At 49.5% G+C, this 20,269-nt stretch overlaps 1 protein-coding gene across 4 annotated transcripts in view; it reads left to right on the top strand.

Moving 5' to 3' along the window:
- The window catches only part of EVA1C (eva-1 homolog C), a 72,225-nt gene that overhangs the window by 31,739 nt on the left and 20,217 nt on the right, over positions 1–20,269 (top strand). For 3 of the 4 annotated variants that reach the window (XM_028116133.2, XM_028116124.2, XM_088021532.1), the window contains 3 exons: positions 1,477–1,673; positions 5,016–5,139; positions 12,720–12,872. In XM_028116133.2, the coding sequence (XP_027971934.1) occupies positions 1,477–1,673; positions 5,016–5,139; positions 12,720–12,872 (474 nt within the window). The remainder of the gene's footprint in view (positions 1–1,476; positions 1,674–5,015; positions 5,140–12,719; positions 12,873–20,269) is intronic. The other variant, XM_028116134.2, reaches the window with a different exon arrangement.

Genomic DNA, 20,269 nt, shown 5'->3' with positions numbered 1-20,269 from the left:
AGGCCTGGGTTACATGTGAAGGTGGGCGTTCCCACTCTTCACCTTCAGGTTGGCAAGTGTGACAAACCTATAGCAGATGTCATGGTCCCTTTCACTGTGACTTTCAAGGAAGGCCAGGGAGCTGCAGTGGGTGCCCTTTGCAGAGAATCATGGTCAGAGAGGATTTTGAAACTTCAGCAGGGATAACTGCAGCCCGGGCCGTCTGTGTGGGAATAGGGGAGTTCTGAAACTGCCTTCCTCCGCACCCGCTCCGCCCCCTCAGAGGCTAAGGGCTGCCAAACCCGGCTCCCACACACTTCACCAGAAAGTCCCTGGCTTCCCTCCCAGCTGCCTTGCAACTGACCTCATGAGGTGTGAGGAGGAAAGGAATCTACATTTCAGATGAACCTTCCTTCCTCCTTTCTGAGAAGCGGTCCAGGCCGCCCACACCTGCCCGGCCATGCAGACGGCTCCTCAGAGCCCAAGGCCCTGTGGTTTGTCCAGCCTGCTTGAGAAGTAGCCAGGGACAGGGAGCCTGTATGAGTTTGTCGGGGCCGCTGTAACAAAGGACCACAGGCTGGGGTGGCTGAAAACAGCAGAAATCCATTCCCTCTGGGCTCTGGAGGCCAGGAACCTGAGGTCAAGGTGTGGAAGGTCTGGGCTGCCTCTGGAAGGTTCTATGGTAGAATCTTTCCTTGTTTCTTCCAGTTCATGGTGACTGCAAGCAATCCTTGGGTTCCTTGGCTTTTAGATGTTATCACTCCAGTCTTTACATGGCTGTCTTCCCTCTGTCTCTTCTCTTCTTATAAGGACATTGTCACACCTGTCAAGGACCAGCCTACTCCAGTATGACTTCATCTTAACTAATTACAACTGCAAGGACCCTATTTCCAAATAAGGGGGCATCTGAAGTTCCTGGTGAACATGAACTTGTGGTGGGACACTGGTCAGCCTGTGACAGAGCCCCACCATCCACCCCTTCCCTCCCTTCAGAGCAGACCCTTACCCCATGCAAGATGCCCTGCCTTTTCTTTCCAGTGCCCAGAAGTAGTGACCTCAAAATAAAATGGCATCCCCTCCATCCAGGAAGGCCCGGCCTAGCTAGTGGGAGATCAGAGAACCCAAATCTCTTCAGGGACAGGCATCTACATGCCCAAGGGACACCCACTTGGAATTTTTTTCCAGCTTTATAGAGATGCTTCAGGATTTCTTGGCTCCTGGCCAATCCCAAAGGGAAAGAGCCCTCTGAGCCTTCCAACGGGCCATTCCAGACCAAGGTTTACAACCCAGATGGGAAAACTGGCACTTGCTCCTTCAGCCTCACCTCGAGCCCAGTTTGGGGTCTTCTCCATGGGAGCTGCTAAGGAAGCTCCGCCCCCCCATCTTTCTGACTGACCAGCCCCTTCCCCCTGGGGGAGCCGAGGTCCCCCTGCTCAGAAAGCTGTGAAGGAGTGGTGGGTTCCTGGGCCTCTTGTAACCCAGCTGAATATTTTCCAGGTTATCTAACCAAACTCCTGCAAAACCACACCGCCTATGCCTGTGATGGGGACCATTTGAATCTACAGTGCCCTCGGCATTCTACGATAAGTGTCCAATCAGCATTTTATGGGCAAGATTACCAAATGTGTAGTGCCCAGCAGCCTGCCTCCCAGAGGGAAGACAGCGTAGCCTGTGTGGCACCCACCACATTGCAGGTACCACCCTTCATAGATGCTTTAAGATGATAAAGTGGTTCTCATTCTCTCTCCCTCCCTCCCTCCCTCCCTCTCTCCCTCTCCCCGTCTCTCTCTCTCTCTCTCTCTCTGTATATATGCTTGTGATTACACAGTTCACTTAAAGCAAACCTGATCCATGAAAACCCCAGTTCATACAAATCACCAATTTCACGGGTGAGCTATTATTTGCTTCTCAAAAGGATTCTTCACCAAACAAGTCTAAGTGGAATTCCTACTTCCTGGAGAGTTCCCATAAAACACTTGCAATATGAATTTATCCAGAGGCACACTCCTCACTGTAGTAAAGCCAAGTACAGTCACGTTGGGCTTTGACCTCCAGGACCACCCCTCCTGTCAATACCCCAGCAGAGAGGGAAGAGTGTGTATGCTTTAGTGGAAATGACAAGGTCTCTGTGAGGCCAAAAGCCAAGGTCATGATCAACTTCTCAGAGAATGCACTGGAGGAAGGGAAACCTCAATCACAGTTGTTCTTTAAAAAATGGTTTGCAGGGTGCCTGAGTGGCTCAGTCCTTGGGCGTCTGCCTTCGGCTCAGGTCATGGTCCCGGGGTCCTGGGATCGAGCCCCGCATCACGCTCCCTGCTTGGCGGGAAGCCTGCTTCTCCCTCTCCCACTCCCCCTGCTTGTGTTCCCTCTCTCACTGTCTCTCTCTGTCAAATAAATAAGTAAAATCTTTAAAAAAAATAAAAAATAAAATAAATAAATAAAAGATGGTGTGCTTCTCCAGTTGTGAATGATGACATTATTCTAGTTTGGAGCTACTTTGGGCAGCCTCTGCTAATTTGTTCTTCTATTGGACAGTACCAGGAATTTGTGGAGGGTGGCTAAGTCTTTCTTTCTTTCTTTCTTTCTTTCTTTCTTTCTTTCTTTCTTTCTTTCTTTCTTTCTTTCTTTCTTTCTTTCTTTCTTTCTTTTAATTGGCATTAGGGAAAGATTTGGTATAGGAGGAGGTCAAAGCTAATATTTCAATGGGGATTTTAGACTACTCCTGGCTCTTTGATTTTTTTCAGCCACAGGAAATGTGGGTAAAGATAAATTTATGAGGACGACTAAGGAGTGATGGGATTAGCATAAGGCTGTATAGCTCTCCCAGAGGCCCAAAGAGGAGAAGCACAAATAATATGATAACTTAAGGATTTTCCTATTTCTCACACCATTTGTTGCTTCCATCCCAAGCATTGTAGTATCTGTGTAGTCATGTGATTGGTAAAGATACCCGCTGAGTAGCCAAAGGAATATGTTTGAGTGCATTCCCTGGATGTGGATTCCACATCCTGAGGAGAGGCCACATGTTTCTTCCAGGGATGAGCACTTTCCTTGTGTGCCCCCCACCCCATTCCTGCCCCTTGGCTGCCCCTGCAGGAGCCGTATTCCTGTTGGCCTGCCCCCAGTCCTCACCCCAACTTCCCTGCCCACCCATCCCTGGTACCCAGGCCGTCTGTTGCTGTCCTGGGTGCATAAAAGGAACATTGGCCAGTGCCAATAGGACGGGAGTGCCTGCTTTGGGAAAGGATGAACCCCTGGCAGCTCCAAAGCCTGGGCACCACCCTCATCCTCCAACATGGGTGCCTGGCTCTGCCAGGCAGGCCCGAGGGAAGAGGATGTTTCCATAGCCAAGCAGACAAGTTAGCATTTGTGAACACAGCTCTGAAGTTGTGCGGAAGGTTTGTTTGCCAGAAGCATCCGCGTGCACTACTCTTTCATCCAGAGATCAAGAGAGGTTTTATTCCGTGTCTTTTGACTGGCCTTGGGGACCGTGACAAGGAGCTTCCTCTACCTCAGAGTGAAAGTGCCCAACGTGGGAGAGAACAGGCGTCACAGTCCACCCAGGAGCCCCTCAGCTGATCTGGCCCGTGGCTGAGTGTCACCAGGAAGGCCCCCCTCCCCTGTGCATTTTTCAGCCGTGACACTGTTTGGAAACAGCCCTGCCTTGAGTCCCACTCTGTGGTTGTAATACATATGTGGAGCCACCCAAGGGCTGAGTCATTTCACGATGACCCTCGGCCACAAGAATGTGTCCCGTCATCTGTGTGTGTGTGTGTGGGGGGGGGGGTCCTCAGGGTCTCCCTGGGCATGTTTCCTGATTTCATACACATCTGCTGGGCTCCTGAGGGGATAGCTGGTAGGGCCAGCCTCCTCCATGGACATATGCCATGAGCCACTATAGGAGCACGGCAACTCAGGCTCGGGAATCTGTGCTAAATTTAGTCCAGTACGTTCTTGGGAAATGTCCACTGGACTTGGGGTCCTTTTAACAGCCACAGATTGTAAGGCTTCTGTGACTGTCATGGGCAGGGTTTGCTCCATTTGGGAAGCAGAAGAGCAGAAGCAAGGCGCTAGGCCCCGCTGGGACCCCATGTAGGGGTTGGTTAAGCGTCCGCCTTCTGCTTGGGTCATGATCCCAGGGTTCTGGGATCGAGTCCCGCATCGGGTTCCCTGCTCAGTGCAGAGCCTGCTTCTCCCTCTCCCTCTGCAATTCCCTCTGCTTGTGCTCTCTGGCTCTGTCTATCTCTCTGCCAAATAAATAAATAAAGTCTTAAAAAAAAAAAGTAGCTTTGTGAAAACAAACAAGCAAAAAAACAAAACAAAACAGAACAAAAACCGAAGGGGCGAACTGCCCGGAAAAAAATCAAGAGCAAGAGACATTTGAAGGAACATGTGTAAGCCAAATGCTCAACAGCAAAGCCTGAGCATTCCATGAAGAAAATTGCTCCAAAGGGAACCAGTGGGTCCTGTGCCCTGGAGGCTGGCGAAGGTGGGAATCAGCTTCTTAATTTTTATCGGTTGGCCTGTGTTTGGGTTGTGTCTCCAAGGCCTCCCCCAAATGCTGAGTTCTCTGTGGTCGGTGCCTGGCCATTTCCGAGGCTGGAGAGTTACGGCTGTGATCCCTGATCCCCACGGCACTGTCCCAGCCCTCCCAGAAGGGAACTCCGAGGCCCGTCTCGCCCACGCTCTGAGTTTCTCGGATCTTGCTCATATTTCCTGGAGCCTCCCCCATGTGGTACTTTTGCCAAAACCATCGGCAGCACTTCCAGCCAAGGCCGACTGGAGGCTGGTCTTTGGCTGGGGGTCTGCCACTGTTGGGTCAGGTGTCCTGTTCTGGGAAAGAGAGGGAGGCAGGGAGCCGACCTGATCTCGCCTTAGACGCAGCTCATGGCCGCTTGAAGGTTCTTTGTGGGGACCCCAGGCCGGACAGACAGGTGTCTCTCCCTTCTCGGAGCCCAGAGCCGCCCGGGTGTGGGGTCTCCCAGACGCTGCATGTGGTTTTTCAAGCCTATCCCTTTTCTACCCCCTCATTTTAGAAGGTGCTGGACGAATGCCAGAACCAGCGGGCCTGCCACCTCCTGGTCAATAGCCGTGTTTTTGGACCTGACCTTTGCCCAGGAAGCAGTAAATACCTCCTGGTCTCCTTTAAATGCCAGCCTAGTAAGTAATGTCTGAGGGGGACAGCGTGTTTGGGGTGCGGGTTCCCTGTTTCATTCACAGCCCTCGTGGAGATTCTCTGCCAGTTGGTATTTGTCCCACTTAGAGACTTCTTAATAGAGATGTCCTACCCGTTTTTGTAGTTGTGGGTATCTGGGTGAAGTTTGTGTGTATTTGTGTGTGTGTGTACACCCGTACATCCGTGTGCTTTCTTACAAATCCCTGAATTTAAAAAGTCCTTCCTAATATGTAAACCTCAGTTGTACCCATGCTAAAGGTATCAGGGGTGGCAAGAGGATGCAATTGCTTTTCCCCCAAACGAGGAGCCAGTTCTCCTTTTCAGAGGAAGCCTACCCTGGTTCCAGATATTTATGAACTCGCCTCTTCTGCTTTCACCGAAGCAGGGGCTCTGTACCCAGTGTCTCTTCCTGGACAAAGAAAGCAGAAGGGTTTCTGGCTGGAGCAACCTCTTCTACTCTGATTCTTGCATTTCTCTCCGTTGACTTGTGTCACCTATAACGCACATTAGTTTTGTGATTAACCCATTGCAGGCCAAAAGGAACTGCTTTTTAGCAAGTAGGTCACCCTTACAGGCGTGGCGGGTCAGCCCGAGAGAAGCCATAGGTAACAGCAACATTAGAGTCTCCTGGTAATCCTTGAAAAAACTTGTTGAAAAGAAAGCAGAGTTATAGCAACAACATTTAACCAAAGGATTATATTGAAGGAATAATCATTTGAAAAAATTCTGCATTGCCATCCCAACACATCGTTTTTGTTTTTTTGCATTTTGTTCTCTGTTGGTTTCTGCCTCTGGAGCCCAGCATCTTCCCAAGACACTGGCAGCCTGGCTGCCGGGGGCGGGTGAGGCTTTGGGTCGGTCACACGTGTGTCGTGCGTGGTCTCAAGTGTGCACTTGAAGAGAAAGCACGGATCCTTTCAGCAAATATCTAGCCTTCCGTCTTAAACCCTTTCCTTGCTGGGGCCTGGATACCTCAGAACTGCCCCTCTGCCTCTTCCCCCAGCCTGTGTGTTCAAACACACATTCACACTCACACGCACATACACACCTTCACACGCTTACAACGTACGCACGGTCGCTCGTACATACACAATAGCATGCCTGTGTGTGCTATTACATGCAGACCCACTGTCACACACATACTCACACGTGCACGTGATCACAAACACCCACAAGCGGGCCCTAACTTGACACCCCAGCTGGGCCCTCCCCAGGAATTCTTGTCAACTCCTGCCTCACTCGGGAACATCCCTTCCAGATCTCCGTGTTCTCAGTCATGTCCTTCCCATGGCAAAGTCTCAAAAACAGCCGTCCTCCTTCGATGGTGGGAAAGACAACCCTTTTTTAAAGGGGCCCTTGTTCAGAACGTGAAGGATTGGAGAATCTGGGTGGTGGGAAATAAGCCCGTCGCTTGTGATTATCTCCCACATTTTCTATACATCGGAAGTTTTTTGTAGTAAAAAGTTGCGAAGGACCAGCCTCTTAGAGAAGGAAAAAGGCCCTCGTGAGATGGCAGAACCTCGAATCTAAGTCAGTGCCAGGCCACCAGCCTTATTCCTGCACCGAGCAATTAGGTCTGATTGCTAATTTCGTTTCAGCAAAACACTTAAGCATTTCCTGTGCACAGGTGTTAGGCTAGCTGTTGGGTATGAAGAGAACTCTCGTGTTCTGTGGAAGTTTCTCGGATGGTGGTTCCACCTGGGACAGCTCCCAACATTCCTTCATCCAGCAAGCACTTGCTGACATCTTCACACAGCTGGTTCCTTCTTGTCCTTTAGGTTCTAACAAATATCACCTTTCTCCGGAAAGGCCAGATCTGTCCAGAAAACATCTCAGCGGGAGCCCTGCTCTCTTGGTACTGTGCAGGTCGCTCTGGGAGGAATTGACCCCGGCAGGGGTGCAGGGAAGGCATTCCTGTCAGGTGATGGTGGGGCTGAGGACTGCCGGATAGGGGTTGGGCACAGGAGCACTCCGTACGGAAGCCTGTGGCCAGAGGGAGCAGGGGGTTCTGGGGAGCAAGCAAGAGCACCGGCCAGGGAGCTGGGGCAGGATCCCCGAGCCCTGATGGCCGAGGAAGGAGGTGGATTCTTTCTTTAAGCAGGGAGGGTGTGCAGCTGAGTTTTTAAAGTCCCCTCTGGCTGCCCTGTGTGGTAACAGATTAGGGGCAGAGCCCTTGTGCCTTAGTCTGTTCGAGCTATTATAACAAAATGTCATAAACTGGGAGGCTTATAATCAACAGAAGTTTATTTCTCATAGTTCTGGAGGCTGGGAAGACCAAGATCGAGGTGCTGGCAGATTTGGTGTCTGCCGAGGGCCCACTTCCTCACCGTTGGCTGTCTTTTTGCCATAACCACCTTGGCAGAAGGGACGAGGAATCTCTCTGGGGGTCTCGTTCATGAAGGGCACTCATCCCGTGCCTGGGGGCTCCACCCTCATGACCAAAGCACCTTCCAAAAGCCCCACCCCTTAACACCATCCAGCTGGGCATTAGGATTTCAACTTGAGTTGAAGGGGGACACAGTTGTTCAGACCAGAGCACCTTGGGTAATGTGGGCAAAGATGACCTGAGGCAGTGCAGGTTAGGAGATGCTCCTGTCCCTGCTGTGAGGTGAAGGAGGAAGGGAGGGGCTCCCCCACCCTCCTGCCTCTTTTTCTGCAGCCCTCTCACCCCCGAGGCTCTCTGTCTCTGGTGCCAGCCTGAGTGTGACACTGATTGTCTGAAGGGGCACCCTGCTGTACCCAGGGGTGTGGGGATCCAGCCCTCATCCTGAGAGCCAACTATGCGCATCTCTTCCCGGCTCCGCCCGTGGGCAGTGAAGTCTGCCACCGCGGGAGCATTTACACCAGGGAGTTGGGCGAACGCTGCCAACCAGGGCTGGCTTGTTGGGTGGTCGGGGAGCTATTTTATAGGGAAACTTTCAGTGTCAGGTCTGTGATTCAACTGTCAAGTGAGGATAAGGCGCTTCCCGCACGGGGCTGTGGTAGAGTGTATAAGTACAGTGTTGTGTAGACTAAAGCTACAGTGCCTTTTGTAAGATGCTCAGCACAGGACTTGTCATGCAGGTGCCCTCAGTGACTGGTGGCCGTCGTTCCAGTAGGCAGATTAATGTCATCCTTGCTGAGGATATGAATGACCGAAAGGCAGTGAGACACCAGGTGTTGGGGGGCTGGGGTGAGGTCTGCCCAGGGTGCAGGCAACAACAGGATACCCTGTCTGGGGAGAATTAAAAAAACACATTAAAAGTGACTAAATCTCTCTCTGCATGTTGATAATATTGCCATGCATGACCGTCGAAAGTAACGTCAGTAATCATACATTCTCATCACGGCAGGTACCCTCCCCACCCCGCTTAGAAGGGCCCCCTGCGGATATGCAGGTGCATATCTCTGACATTAAGGAGGACCACCTAGCCCCCCGCTTGGCAGTATTAGGAGGGAGACCTTGTTGCTGTTGTCCTTGAGGAAGCGTCCTGGCTGTGCCTCTGCCCAGGCTCCTGTCACTCTCCCTGTCCACACCCACGGGGCTGTTGGCAACCCTTCTGGAAGGCTCCCCCGGCCTTTTCTAATCTGAGACCATTGAGCACTCTCACCCAGCTCTAAAACAAATTCTCTTTCTCTACCCAAAGTAGCAATCTGTTAGTGGTCCCGTTGTTTTTAGGACCCAGAAGTGTCACTCTTAGGTGACAGTGAATTAGCACATTCCCAAGGAACCAAGAGACTCAACATCACACAGCTACCCCAAGCATGTAATGTGACACAGGCCCCTCCAGGGGGGCCCATCATCTCCTGGATAATTGGCCCATTTTCTGGGACAGGATCACCGGAGGCCTTAGAGTACAGGTGTTGTGTTACTCTGGGTGAGTTTGGCCAGCATCGAGCCCTCCTTTAACGAATGGGCCTTAGTACATCAGAGAGGTGGTGGCTAATAAATGCACTTCATGACAGGCCTTAAAAAGTCTCTTCTAATTTTTAAAAAAATTCTGATGAAAGAAAGAAAGAAAAAGAAAAAGAAAGGAAGAAAGAAGGAAGAAAAAGAGAAAAAGAAAGAGAGAGAGAGAAAGAAAGAAAGAAAGAAAGAAGAAAGAAAGAAAGAAAGAAAGAAAGAAAGAAAGAAAGAAAGAAAGAAAGAAAGAAAGAAAGAAGAAAGAAAGAAAGAAAGAAAAAAAGAAAGAAAGAAAGAAAGAAAGAAAGAAAGAAAGAAAGAAAGAAAGAAAGAAAGAAAAGAAAGGAAGAAAGCAAGCAAGCAAACCAGCCAATCCTGTTAGAAAAGCTTCCAGTTTGCTAGATAAGGCTTGGTTTTCATCCTTTTTGGTGAGCTCTGCCACTGGAAGGCATTCTTCACATTCTTCAGTATTCTCCCAGTTGGAAGGGGGCTTGGGCTTTTTTGGTGTGTCTACCCGCGCCCTCTGTTCTGCATCAAAGGCCATCTTTCATTCTGGGCCTTTGAAGTAAGGCAATATTTTGGTGTTGGTGGGATTTAGCGTTTACTCATAAAAGGCATTGAAAACCTCATCCCAGTGCGGATGTGACTCATCAAAATCAAACCCTCCAATGTCAGGGTCAGACTCAGTGTTCTTTTTGTTTAGCAAAAGAAAACAAAGCTTTTCTTGGCTTTAGGTTTAAACTGTTGTATTAAGATTCCAGTGAACGGGTGAAGGGCATTCTAAACATTGCTTAGTCACCACTTAAATTTTCCCTCCTCTGTTGGTTCCTGGTGTGTTAGGATACTTGGCGGGGCTGGGGCGGTGGGGGGGGGGTGTCGGCGGGGATTCTGTGAGCATCTGTAACCCGGTTTCTGCTTCACACCTTTCATTCACCTTGAGCGTTCCCATCATCATGGATTAAAGAACAGTCCCAAGGTTTATCAGCACCAGGGCTGATGGTATCTTGAGATCCTGAATTTCCAATCTCAATCTGAATTGAGATTTCCTCACTGCTGCTTCTCTGTTTGGTGTAGAAGGGCACGGGAATTCACAAGTTACAGAAAAAGGTGGAATTTATATTTGAAAATCATTTTCTTTCGTGTTTTAAGTTTGGGGCTTCAGCATCAGTGATTCCAGGATATGCAAGTCCCACGGCCACTGTTGCCCCAGTATTTACCACTCACGCCTTCCTGGAAGGCTTCAGTGGGGAGGGGGCTTTCAAACTGGTTTGATTACAATGCAGAGGAAGGAAAACATTTTACATTTTGACCCAGCGTAACACACACACAACTGAAAATATTTTTTAAAAGTATAAAATAGTGTTAATCCTTTTTTTGCGTGATACACTTTGATGCTTTCTAAACTCTTCTTTGTTTTTTTAAATTGCAGGTCACAAATGACTAAGCTGATTTCGTGAATAGAATAGAATAGAATAGAAGAGAAGAGAATAGAATAGGCCTCAAATCACAGTTTAATAAACTTTAGCTTGAGATGTATGAGGGATCTAGGAATGGCCTGCACCTTCAATCCAAAAACATGAGTGAGTCAGAGAAATGAAAGTGGGGGTTGGGAGTGGTCATGGGGGGTACTCATGGTGGATGGTCTTTGGGGGGTGGTCATGGTAGTGGTCATGGGGGTGGTCATGGTAATTGTCATGGGGGTAGTCATAGGAGGGGTGGTCATGGGAGGGGTGGCTATGGGGGGTGGTCATGGGGAATGGTCATGGGGAGGGGTCATGGGCGATGGTCATGGGGGTGGTCATGGAAAATGGTCATGGGGTAGTCGTGGGGGATGGTCGTGGGAGATGGTCATGGGGGATTGCCTTTGGGGGATGGTCATGGTAGTGGTCATGGGGGTGGTCATGGGGAATGGTCATGGGGAATGGCCATAGGAGGGGTAGTAACGGGAGGGGTAGTCATGGGGGAGTGGATATCGGGGGGGCTAGTTTTCCTTCTTCTTGACACATTCTTCTTCCCCATCCCAGGCAGTCCATGATAGCCTGAGTAGGTCCTGTAATTTAGCTCCTGTTGGCTTGTTTGGCTGCAAAACGTTCCCGTTTGCTCTGCAGTTGCCATTTCAAAGTAGAAAAATCTAGTACGGGGGTGATACAGTGATTTTTTTTTTTCCTTACAAAATGCTGGGGAGGTGGGGAAAGGAGAACCACACAGGCAAGTAAATGACCATAGTCTCCTTTGTGTTTTGCTTTGCTTTGCTTTTTGCAAAGTTTAAGATAAGTGGCAGGCTAGGAGAAGATATTCGTAACACATATTAGAGGAAAGTTAGCATCCAGGATACATGAATCACTGCTACAGTGTCTAAAAATCCAAAACACAACACGCCAAGGATATGAAGAGGGCTTCCCAAGAGGGCTGTTTTGAGGATTAAATTTACTGATACATTTAAAGATCTTAGAACAGGGCTTAATCAGAGGATGAGCTCAATAAATATTAGCATTTATAATTTTTGAAATGTCTTTATTGAAGTATAATTTACATAGCATAAATTTCACCCATTGTAAGTGTGCCATTCAATGATTTTCAGTAAATGTGCTGAGTCACGCCACCATCACCACCGTCCAGCTACAGAACATTTCCATCATCTCAAAAATGTCCTGTGTCCATTTCTTGTCATTTCCCTTTGTTCCCAAACCTCAGCCCCAATGGAGCCACTCACCTACACTCTGTCTCTATGTGTTTGCCTTTCCTGGAGATCTCAACAGAATAGAATCATACGATATGTGATCCTTTGTGTTTGGAGTGTTAACGATTATTACTTTTAAAAAATCAAATTGTTATGAAACATCTTTATTAATTGAATACTTTTCCAGTACATTCTTTAAAAAAAAAAACCCAATCAGCTATATTTTCATCAGCAGTGCATTTACAATGTCAACGCTGTGTGACACTGTAAAAGGAAATGTTACTATGGTAGGCGGATTAAACAGACACACAAACCTTTCCCTAAATTCCTTGGGTACAAACCATGGCCTGGTGAGGGTGGTCGTAAGGTAGCACACCACAGCAGCCGAGCGTCTGTTGCTCCTGAATCACCAGACTGGGGGCAGGTTCTTCATACTTCTCTAAAGAGGGACTCTTCACGAGACATGTGCCCTGTTTTTTTTCCCTTTCCTAGCCAAGGAAATCATTTGCTTTTACATCATCTCTCTTTTTATATATGTAAATGGGGGCACTAGAACATTAGGAAATCTGGTGGTAAGGTTTCATTGGGATGTCTCCAGAAGTTTAATCTACAATCAGGTAATTCTTGATCTTTACCTGTGTGGGTCCAAGTCAACATTTGAGGAAAGGCTCCCTTGAATTAAGGAATGTGTGACCTCAAGTGGAGAGAAAGAGAGAGAACCATTCGTTACGTCCAGGCCCATCCCCAAACCCAGCCCAGCGAGCCCTGCCTTCCGCTGTACCTGGCCCCTGTCTCCTTCACCTGCCCCTTACTGTCATTCCCCCCTCTTCCTGCAGAGGGCTTTTATTCCAGGGTCAGACCCCATGGCTGGTGGGGCTGTTCCCGCTGTCCTTCTCAGGGCACAGCTCCAGGGGGGCGATGAGTGGCCAGGGCTTGGGCAGGGCTCCCCGATTCCTCCTGAGGGAAGCTGATGGTGCCGCTGATTTTTGTTTCTGCTTCAGATGAATTAAAAAACAAAACCGTGTGTGAAGACCAAGAGCTGAAACTGCACTGCCACCCTTCAAAGTTTCTCAACATCTACTCGGCGAGCTACGGCAGGAGGACCCAGGAGAGGGACATCTGCTCCTCAGAAGCAGAGCGGCTTCCCCCCTTTGGTACATGGTTTCATGTGGCTCTCGTTTGGTGCCGAGGGCATTGGGGCTCTGGCTTCCCACACAGGGGACAATACCTGGATTAGAGGGAAAGTCAACGGCAGGGAAGAACCACCCACAGGGTGCTGCCTCCTTCTGCCCCACATGCTCAAATCTGTCCATTGTTTAGTCATTTCACAACAAGTAGTTATTGAACACCGACTGTATGCAAGGCCTTGTTCTAGGCAGAGGGGAGTCATCAGTGACCATACAGGGTCTATATGAAACTGACCTTCCAGTAATGCACAAAGGAGTAGTGAGACAACAAACAAACAGAAAGAGCTCATGTGTCATATTTCAGGTGCACACAAGTGCTAAGGGGGAAAGCACACTTCGGGAGGTAGATGGGGAGGCTGGGGTGTCTGCAGAGAGGCACGGCCTTATGGGGTCACCGGCATGCTGAGCAGAGACTTGAAGGAGGAGATCCCAGGTAGAAAGAAGAGCCTGGACCCTAACCAGTTTTTTAGGGTCAAGGGGAGCTCAGGGAATCATTCTTCTTAGGGGTCTGTAGTCTAGAGCTGACAGATGATGGCCAGGATGTGGGGCTGAAAGCTCCACCCATCAAAGTCACGGTGTTATGATTAGTCAGGGATCTCCAGAGAAACAGAACCAACAGGATATACATACCTATATTTGGAAAGAGAGATTGATGTTAAGGAATTGGCTCACACCGTGGTGGTGCCTGGCAGATCTGAAAATTGCAGGGTGGGTTGGGAGTCTGGGAACTCAGGTAAGAGTTGGTGTTTCATCTTGAGTCCGAATTCTGCAGGATAGTTGGCTGGAAACAGGCAGATTTTCTATGCTGCAGCCTGGAGGAAAATTCCTTTTTCAGAAAACCTGTCTTTGCCCTCCAGGCTTTCAACTGATTGGTTGAGGCCCACCCCCATCAGGAAGGGTAATCTGCTTTACTCAGAGTCCACTTTGAATGTTAAATGTTAGTCCTATCTTTAAAATATCTTCACAACCACATCTAGGCTGGTGTTTGACCAAACAATGGGGCACCATGGCCTAGCCGAGTTGAGACATAAAATTAACCATCATACACCCCAGTCTGCAGTGGGAAAGCCGGCTGATCTCTACCCTCTATATTACCTGAGAGAACAGGCCCCACGGGGAGACAGCCCAGAGAGTTGCACTTGATTCATCAAAATCTAAAATGAGCTCCACAGTGTATTAAATTGCTACAATCACATGTGAAATTAAACATAATTTTAAAAAGAAATTTATACAAAACCAATATCTTGGATCTGAAAAAAAGAAAGAAAGAGCGACCGCCCAGGCAAGCTCTCAGGCGAGACTGGAGAGAGAACAAAGAGCAGTTCACAAAGAACACGTGCCCCCAAGGTGCCCAGTCCAGTGTTCTGGGAAGGAAGGTCCTTCGGTGGCAGATGGCAAAGGGTCTCTTAAGGGCAGTCCTGGCAGCCCACAGAGACAGGCTGAAGTGGGTGTTTGGGTTAGCTGCCCTGGATTAGACCTGGGGCAGAGGACTCCCATTTAACGGGCTGGGCTGCCAAATGGGGCAGTGAGGTCCTTGTGGGCGTGGCTTCCCATTTTATGTGTATGTCTTGGCCCCACCCTCAGCCCCATGCCCCGGTGAGTGACCTGGGAGTTCTTGAGACTCTGGTCACTCTCGCATGTAACCCCTGCCTGTGTTCAGAACATCTCCACCCCCTCCCGCCTTGGTCCCACTACTGCATGAGCTCCAGGGACCACTGCCTGGTCATTGCAGTCTCCCTACTCCCCGGCTTGTCCCCCCCACCCCCCCCGGGTGTCCAGAGGCATCCTTCTAAAAGGCCAGTGTGATCCCTCTTCTTCTGAACATCCTGCAGGGACCCCCCCCTATGATCTGGTCTCCTCAGCTGGGTAAGGGGGCCTTGGTGATCTGACCTATTTCTGCAAAAAGGGACTCTCCTTCTTGATATTGGGGTGGGGCACCCCATTTCTCAGGCTTGCGAAATCCAACCTAGCCACATGTGTTTGGGGAGGCAGCACTAAGTCCCATCTGTTTCAGCCATTGTTTTGTGCAGAAGAAGTCCATCAGCCAAGCAGGCAGATCTGTACCCAGGTCGCGTGGGTTATGGGCCGTGGGTCACATTGCCTTAGGTTCTTGGGAAGTTGGATGGGAGTTGGGTTGAAAGGGAAACGTAATCAGCCAAAGAAAATGTTAGCAGACATTGTGGCTAAGGGACAGGTTTCCATAGAGACTTCAAGGACTGCTTCGGTCACCCAGCTGTGCTCATGCCATGAATAGCCCTCGCTGACGCGGGAAAGGTCTCTGAATAGAAGACCATGCCCCTTGCTTAGTGGTTCAGTTGGAAAAATTTGAGCCCCGGCAAAGTCACCTAGCAGAAACAACCTGCTCGTCCTGCCCCGTCCCCTTGTACCCCTCATGGTCAAGGGCTTCTGTCCCTCACCCGTTGACTACGCATGAAGTTGAAGAGCAGGCTGTTCACTGTGTTCAGGAACCACTGCCAAACGCAGGAGAGCGTCCGGCCCTGAGCTCTGCAGTGGGGAGAGGCTCGCAGGGAGGAGGAGAGGCCCTTGGGAGGGCTCCTCATCCTCAGCTCATCCTCAGCTCGTCCCCAGCCTCGCGTGGAGGCCTGGACTGTGTCTGCCTTCCAGGTCAGCGTCAAGAGCAGACCCTTGCGCGCGCATACAGACCGTTGGCTAGCCCTGCTGACGTACTTTCCCCATCGCGCTGAATGCTAAGAAATCGTTTCCTCCTTGGCTGCTGTATGTGAAGATTTTAAACTGCACTGGGCATGTTCCCCCCAGCAAACCATGCTTTTATCCCTCTTGTATAAACACGCTTTAATATTACCACCATTAGAAAGCACCCCTTTTGACCAGCCACCTCCCCCTGACTCGGTCCGCAAGCCCTTGGGCTCTCGAACACTGAGCATCTCTCATCGGCAGCTCTCCTCCCCACTTCTGGGCATCTCTCACCTGGACCCTCCGGCCCACCTCCTGACTGGCCTCTGGACCTTCCTTCTCCCTGATTCCCTCCCTCAGTCCCTTCATCACTTAGCAGCCAGAGAGAGGTTATTAAAATAAATCAGATCACAGCACATGCCCTCCACCCCTTAAAGCCCTGCCCTTTGCCCACTGTAATTAGGATCAATCCGTTCTCCCAGCCATGGGTCTGCCCTCCCTTCCCTTACAAACTGTGGGGCACTGCGTACTCATTCATAGCCTGGGGCCTTTGCACCAGCTCTTCCTTTGGCCTGGAATGTTCTCACCCCATCATTCAGGAATCAAATCAGATGTCCTTCTCGGACAGGTTTCCTGGGGCTCCCTGCCAGCATGGAACCTCATCTCTGCAGTCCCAAGCGGCCCCCCTGCTTGAGTGTCTTTATCTCATCACTTACCTGTCTAGGGCCTGTTTCCCCAGAGGAGGGTTAAGCACCGTAGAGACGGTGTCTGTTTGCTTTCCGCAGAATTCCCAGCAACTCGAGCGGTGCCTGGCACAGAGTGGGTGTCCACGTGAATCTCGACGTGCAGGAATGAATCAGAGCCCTTCCTAAGGGAGTTGCCCACACAGGGCTCCTGCAGGTGGATGGCTGCCAGCCCCGAATGCGGGCCTGGTGTCGTCACGTCCAACCCCTCATGAGATGCTGGAAATCCGGATTCATTTTTTTTTTTATGTGAAATGTTCCAACTTTTAAAAGAGTGTGTGAGCCAAACAAAACATGCCTACAGGCCACATCTGGTCCCCGGGGGTTCCAGGATGATCTCTGCTCTAAGTTACTGGAGCTCAGCAACAATCGCTTTGAAAACGGGAAAAAGGCTATTTATTCTCAACCCTGGGACCTGACATGAGCTTGGCAGGATGACTGTCTAGGGCCGGGTGCTCAGGCCTCACTGCGGCCTCTGGAAGGTGATGTGCGTACCTTTCCTCCTGGGGATAAGCTGCCGTCTGGTGGAACCGAATATGCTCCAGCCTCGGTGCCTCCCTGGGAACACGCATGGTGAAGGCCAGCTGGACCTCAGTGAGGTCAGGAAGCACTGCGGAGTGTGACTTCAGTGCTCAAATATGGAGGGAGGGCATTTCCAGTTCTTTCCGAAAGATGACTAGGAGGGTCCCTGTTAGTGTCCTGCACCAGCACCCTAAATACATTTGAGGGAAATAAGAGTTCAGCCATAAATGTTACCCATCAATGAGAAGCTTTTTTCTTTTCAGGGTCTCTTCCAAGTCCTGGTATCTGAGCATAGAACGGTTTTTACAAAATGGCAATTCTAAAACAGATACAGTTGATTGTGCTTTGAAATGTAACTTTATATCCTGGGTGTTCTTCCACGTGGCCAACAAAATCCTAACAATGCCCAGTCATTTCTTCATATCTTGTTGAAGGGCTATAGTGTATCATTTAATTAACCATGCCCTAATGGCTGGGGTATTTAACTGCTTCTGATTTTCAAATATTCTAAGTGAGGTATAATGAACTTACGCTTGTAGCTTTTTCTTTCCTCTGGGTTGTTTCCTTGGGATAAATTCCCAGAAGTTTTATACTGAAAGAGGGCATGGGCATATTTACAATTCTTTATATGTATCCCCAGAGTTCTTTCCAAAAACTTCTTGTACCAATTTATGTGCGTAAACAGCGACGTATGCCTCTGGGTTTCCTTGCAGCTCTGGCAGAGGTATGTATGATTTTTCTTCGTGATTCCAATTTAATAGTATAAAATGGTCCTCTTATTTGCCTTTCTTTGAATATTAATGACTTTGAACATTTCCCATGTTTTTGTGGTTCTTGTATTTGCACTCGCGCCCACTGTCTCTCTAGCCTTTGTCCTTTTTCCCCTCCTTGTGGGACCCTTATTTTTTTTCATAAATTTTTACATGACGGAGTAGAGATGTTAATCCTTGACGTGCTTTTTCTGCCGCCAGTCTCCCGCCCCACAGTATATTTTTTTCTGGACTTATGGTTTGGGTTTGTTATAGGCAGCCGGTTGCTTTTTTGATTCTGTGTACTTTGTATGTTGGATAGGATCAAGAGGGAGGGGCTTCATGGTGGTGGGGAGGGGGACACCCCTGGTGGAAGTCAGGGCATCTACACGTGACCTCCCACCCCCCGTCATGTGTGACATCATCACGCTCCCATGAGCATCGTCAGGGCTGCTCACAGCCTGGCTGATGGTACCTATCCTAGAGGGACCCGAGCTTGTACTGAACATTCTCAAAGACATAAGGATGCTCACACCTGTCCACAGCAAAGCCTCTGAGCCCCCACCTGAGGGAGGGTGAGCAAAGCCTCCATTCTGTGCACAGTGCTTGAAGCTGGTCCCATCTGGAATGTACCAGGCGGGTGGGGCCATGGTGAGGCATTGGTCACACACTACATGCTAGCCTTGAACTGGGCTTACCAGCCTTTTCTCCAGAAAATTCTATTTGTATGGCACAGTGGGGTGAAGGGAGGCACCGTCCGATGCCAAAACTAATATCTGGGGCATAGCCGGGGGCCTGAAGGAAATATCCAGCATACCTGTGCCCATCCACTTTTGAAGTTGGGAGGTTCTACTCCGAGATGTACCCGGCCTCCAGGTGCAAAGGTTACCGATGCTGGGCTTCTCTTCAAGGCCTTAGACTTTCACTGACACTTTCCTCAAGGTCCTCCCGACTTATGCCCAAAGTCCAGTTCCAAAGCTACACCCACATTTTGAGGAATTCTGTGTATCCCAGAAACCCACTCTTAAGTATCAAAATATGCATTTGTTTTCTGTTGCTATGTAGCAATATACCCCGAAATTTAATAGCTTAAAACAAAACCAAATATTTATTACCTGGCAGTTTCTGTGAGACAGGAATTCTGGGGTAACTGGGTTGGTGGTTATTGCTTAGGGTCTCGCATGTTCTGATGAGGTCGCAGATGGGATGCTGGCTGGGGCGGCCGTCACCTGACGGCTGAGCTTCCGAGGTGGATCGCTTGTATGGCAGGCAAGTCGGTGCTGTTGTTGGCGGACACGGGTCACGTGGACCAGCTCTGACTCACTGTGGGAGGAGGGTACACAAGGGGTGTGAGTTCCAGAAAGTGAAGATGATTAGGGGCCATCTTGAAGGCTGTTATGGGCTGAATTGTGTGCCCCTAAAATTTGTAGGCTGAAGTCCCAACCCCCGGCTCCCCAGAAAGCAACTGTATTTGAAGAGAGGGTCTTTAAAGAGGAGTTTAAGTTAGTTTAAGGTCATATGGGTGCTAATGCGATATAACTCGTGTCCTTATAAGAAGAGGAAGTTAGGACACAGACAGACACAGAGAAGACCACGCGAGGACACGGAGAGAGGACCGCCATCTGCAAGCCCAGGAGAGAGACCTCAGAGAAGGAACAACCCTGCGGACACCTTGGACTTCCAGCCTCCAGAATGGAGAGGAAATGCATTTCTGCTCTTTAAGCTCCCAGGGGGTGGTACTTGTTACAGCAACCCTAGCAAACGAATACGTGGAAATAACCCTCAACTATGAAATAAAAGGGAAGACGCACAAGACGAATGACTAAGCCAGCTGTGAGACCATCTCCAAAAAGTGACATCTTTTTGTCCCTCAAGTTCCAAACAAAGCTACATCTGGTGTCTTATCTTGAGGGTGCTGACCCTTCAAAGATATGCCTGAAAGAGCATCCAGCAAGTCAGATCTGTCTGATCCTATGTCTTGTCGAGTGAAAGAGAAGGGAAAGTGTGAAAGTGATCGATCACTGTTGGCCCCACGTGAACACCAGTGAAACTACATCTTAACACGGAAGGGGGTATGCCTTCCCACACACCTGGGCATGAACTTCGGGAAGGTCCCCTGGCTGGGCGTCCACTGTGACATGTCATTTCCTACTGCAGTTATATTTTCTGGGTGGGCTCCAGGGATCCTGCTGTTTCCTTAATAAGAGAACGAGAAAACCACCCAGTGGGCCTCAAGTTCTGGGCTAAGGCCATCGCAAGGCCAAGTGTGGGTGGGCCTCGACTTCCCAGCCAAAGATTAAGGTGCCGGGGCTCCCACTGCCAAGAGCAGCCTAATTATCAAAATAAACACACGTTGTGAGGATTAATTAACTTCAGTTTCAGTGTTAAACAATAGCTAAAAAAATAAAAATTAAATGGTTGAATATCGTGTTATCAGATGGTTTGGGGGTGGAGGATAGTTTGCCAGGAAGAGAGGGTGCAAACAAAATCAGCCTGAGAGGGAGATAATCACTGGGAAAAAAAAAAAATCCTGCAAACAGTTCAGAGCTCAGTGTCAATAAGGGTATGGTCAGACCTGAGTCCGACCTGAATTACCTTGGGCCTCTTCCTGAAAACACACTGTGGGTTTCACTCTGACCAAGATAAACTCTTTTGCTCCCAGGGTAATTTAAGAGTGCAGAGGCATGCTCTATAA

The sequence above is a fragment of the Eumetopias jubatus genome, unplaced genomic scaffold (genome assembly GCF_037043125.1).
Source record: "Eumetopias jubatus isolate StellerSeaLion01/CBP00866 unplaced genomic scaffold, mEumJub1_p1.0 scaffold_1, whole genome shotgun sequence".
Lineage (NCBI taxonomy): Eukaryota > Metazoa > Chordata > Mammalia > Carnivora > Otariidae > Eumetopias > Eumetopias jubatus.
This window is presented reverse-complemented; position numbering and strand designations above follow the sequence as displayed.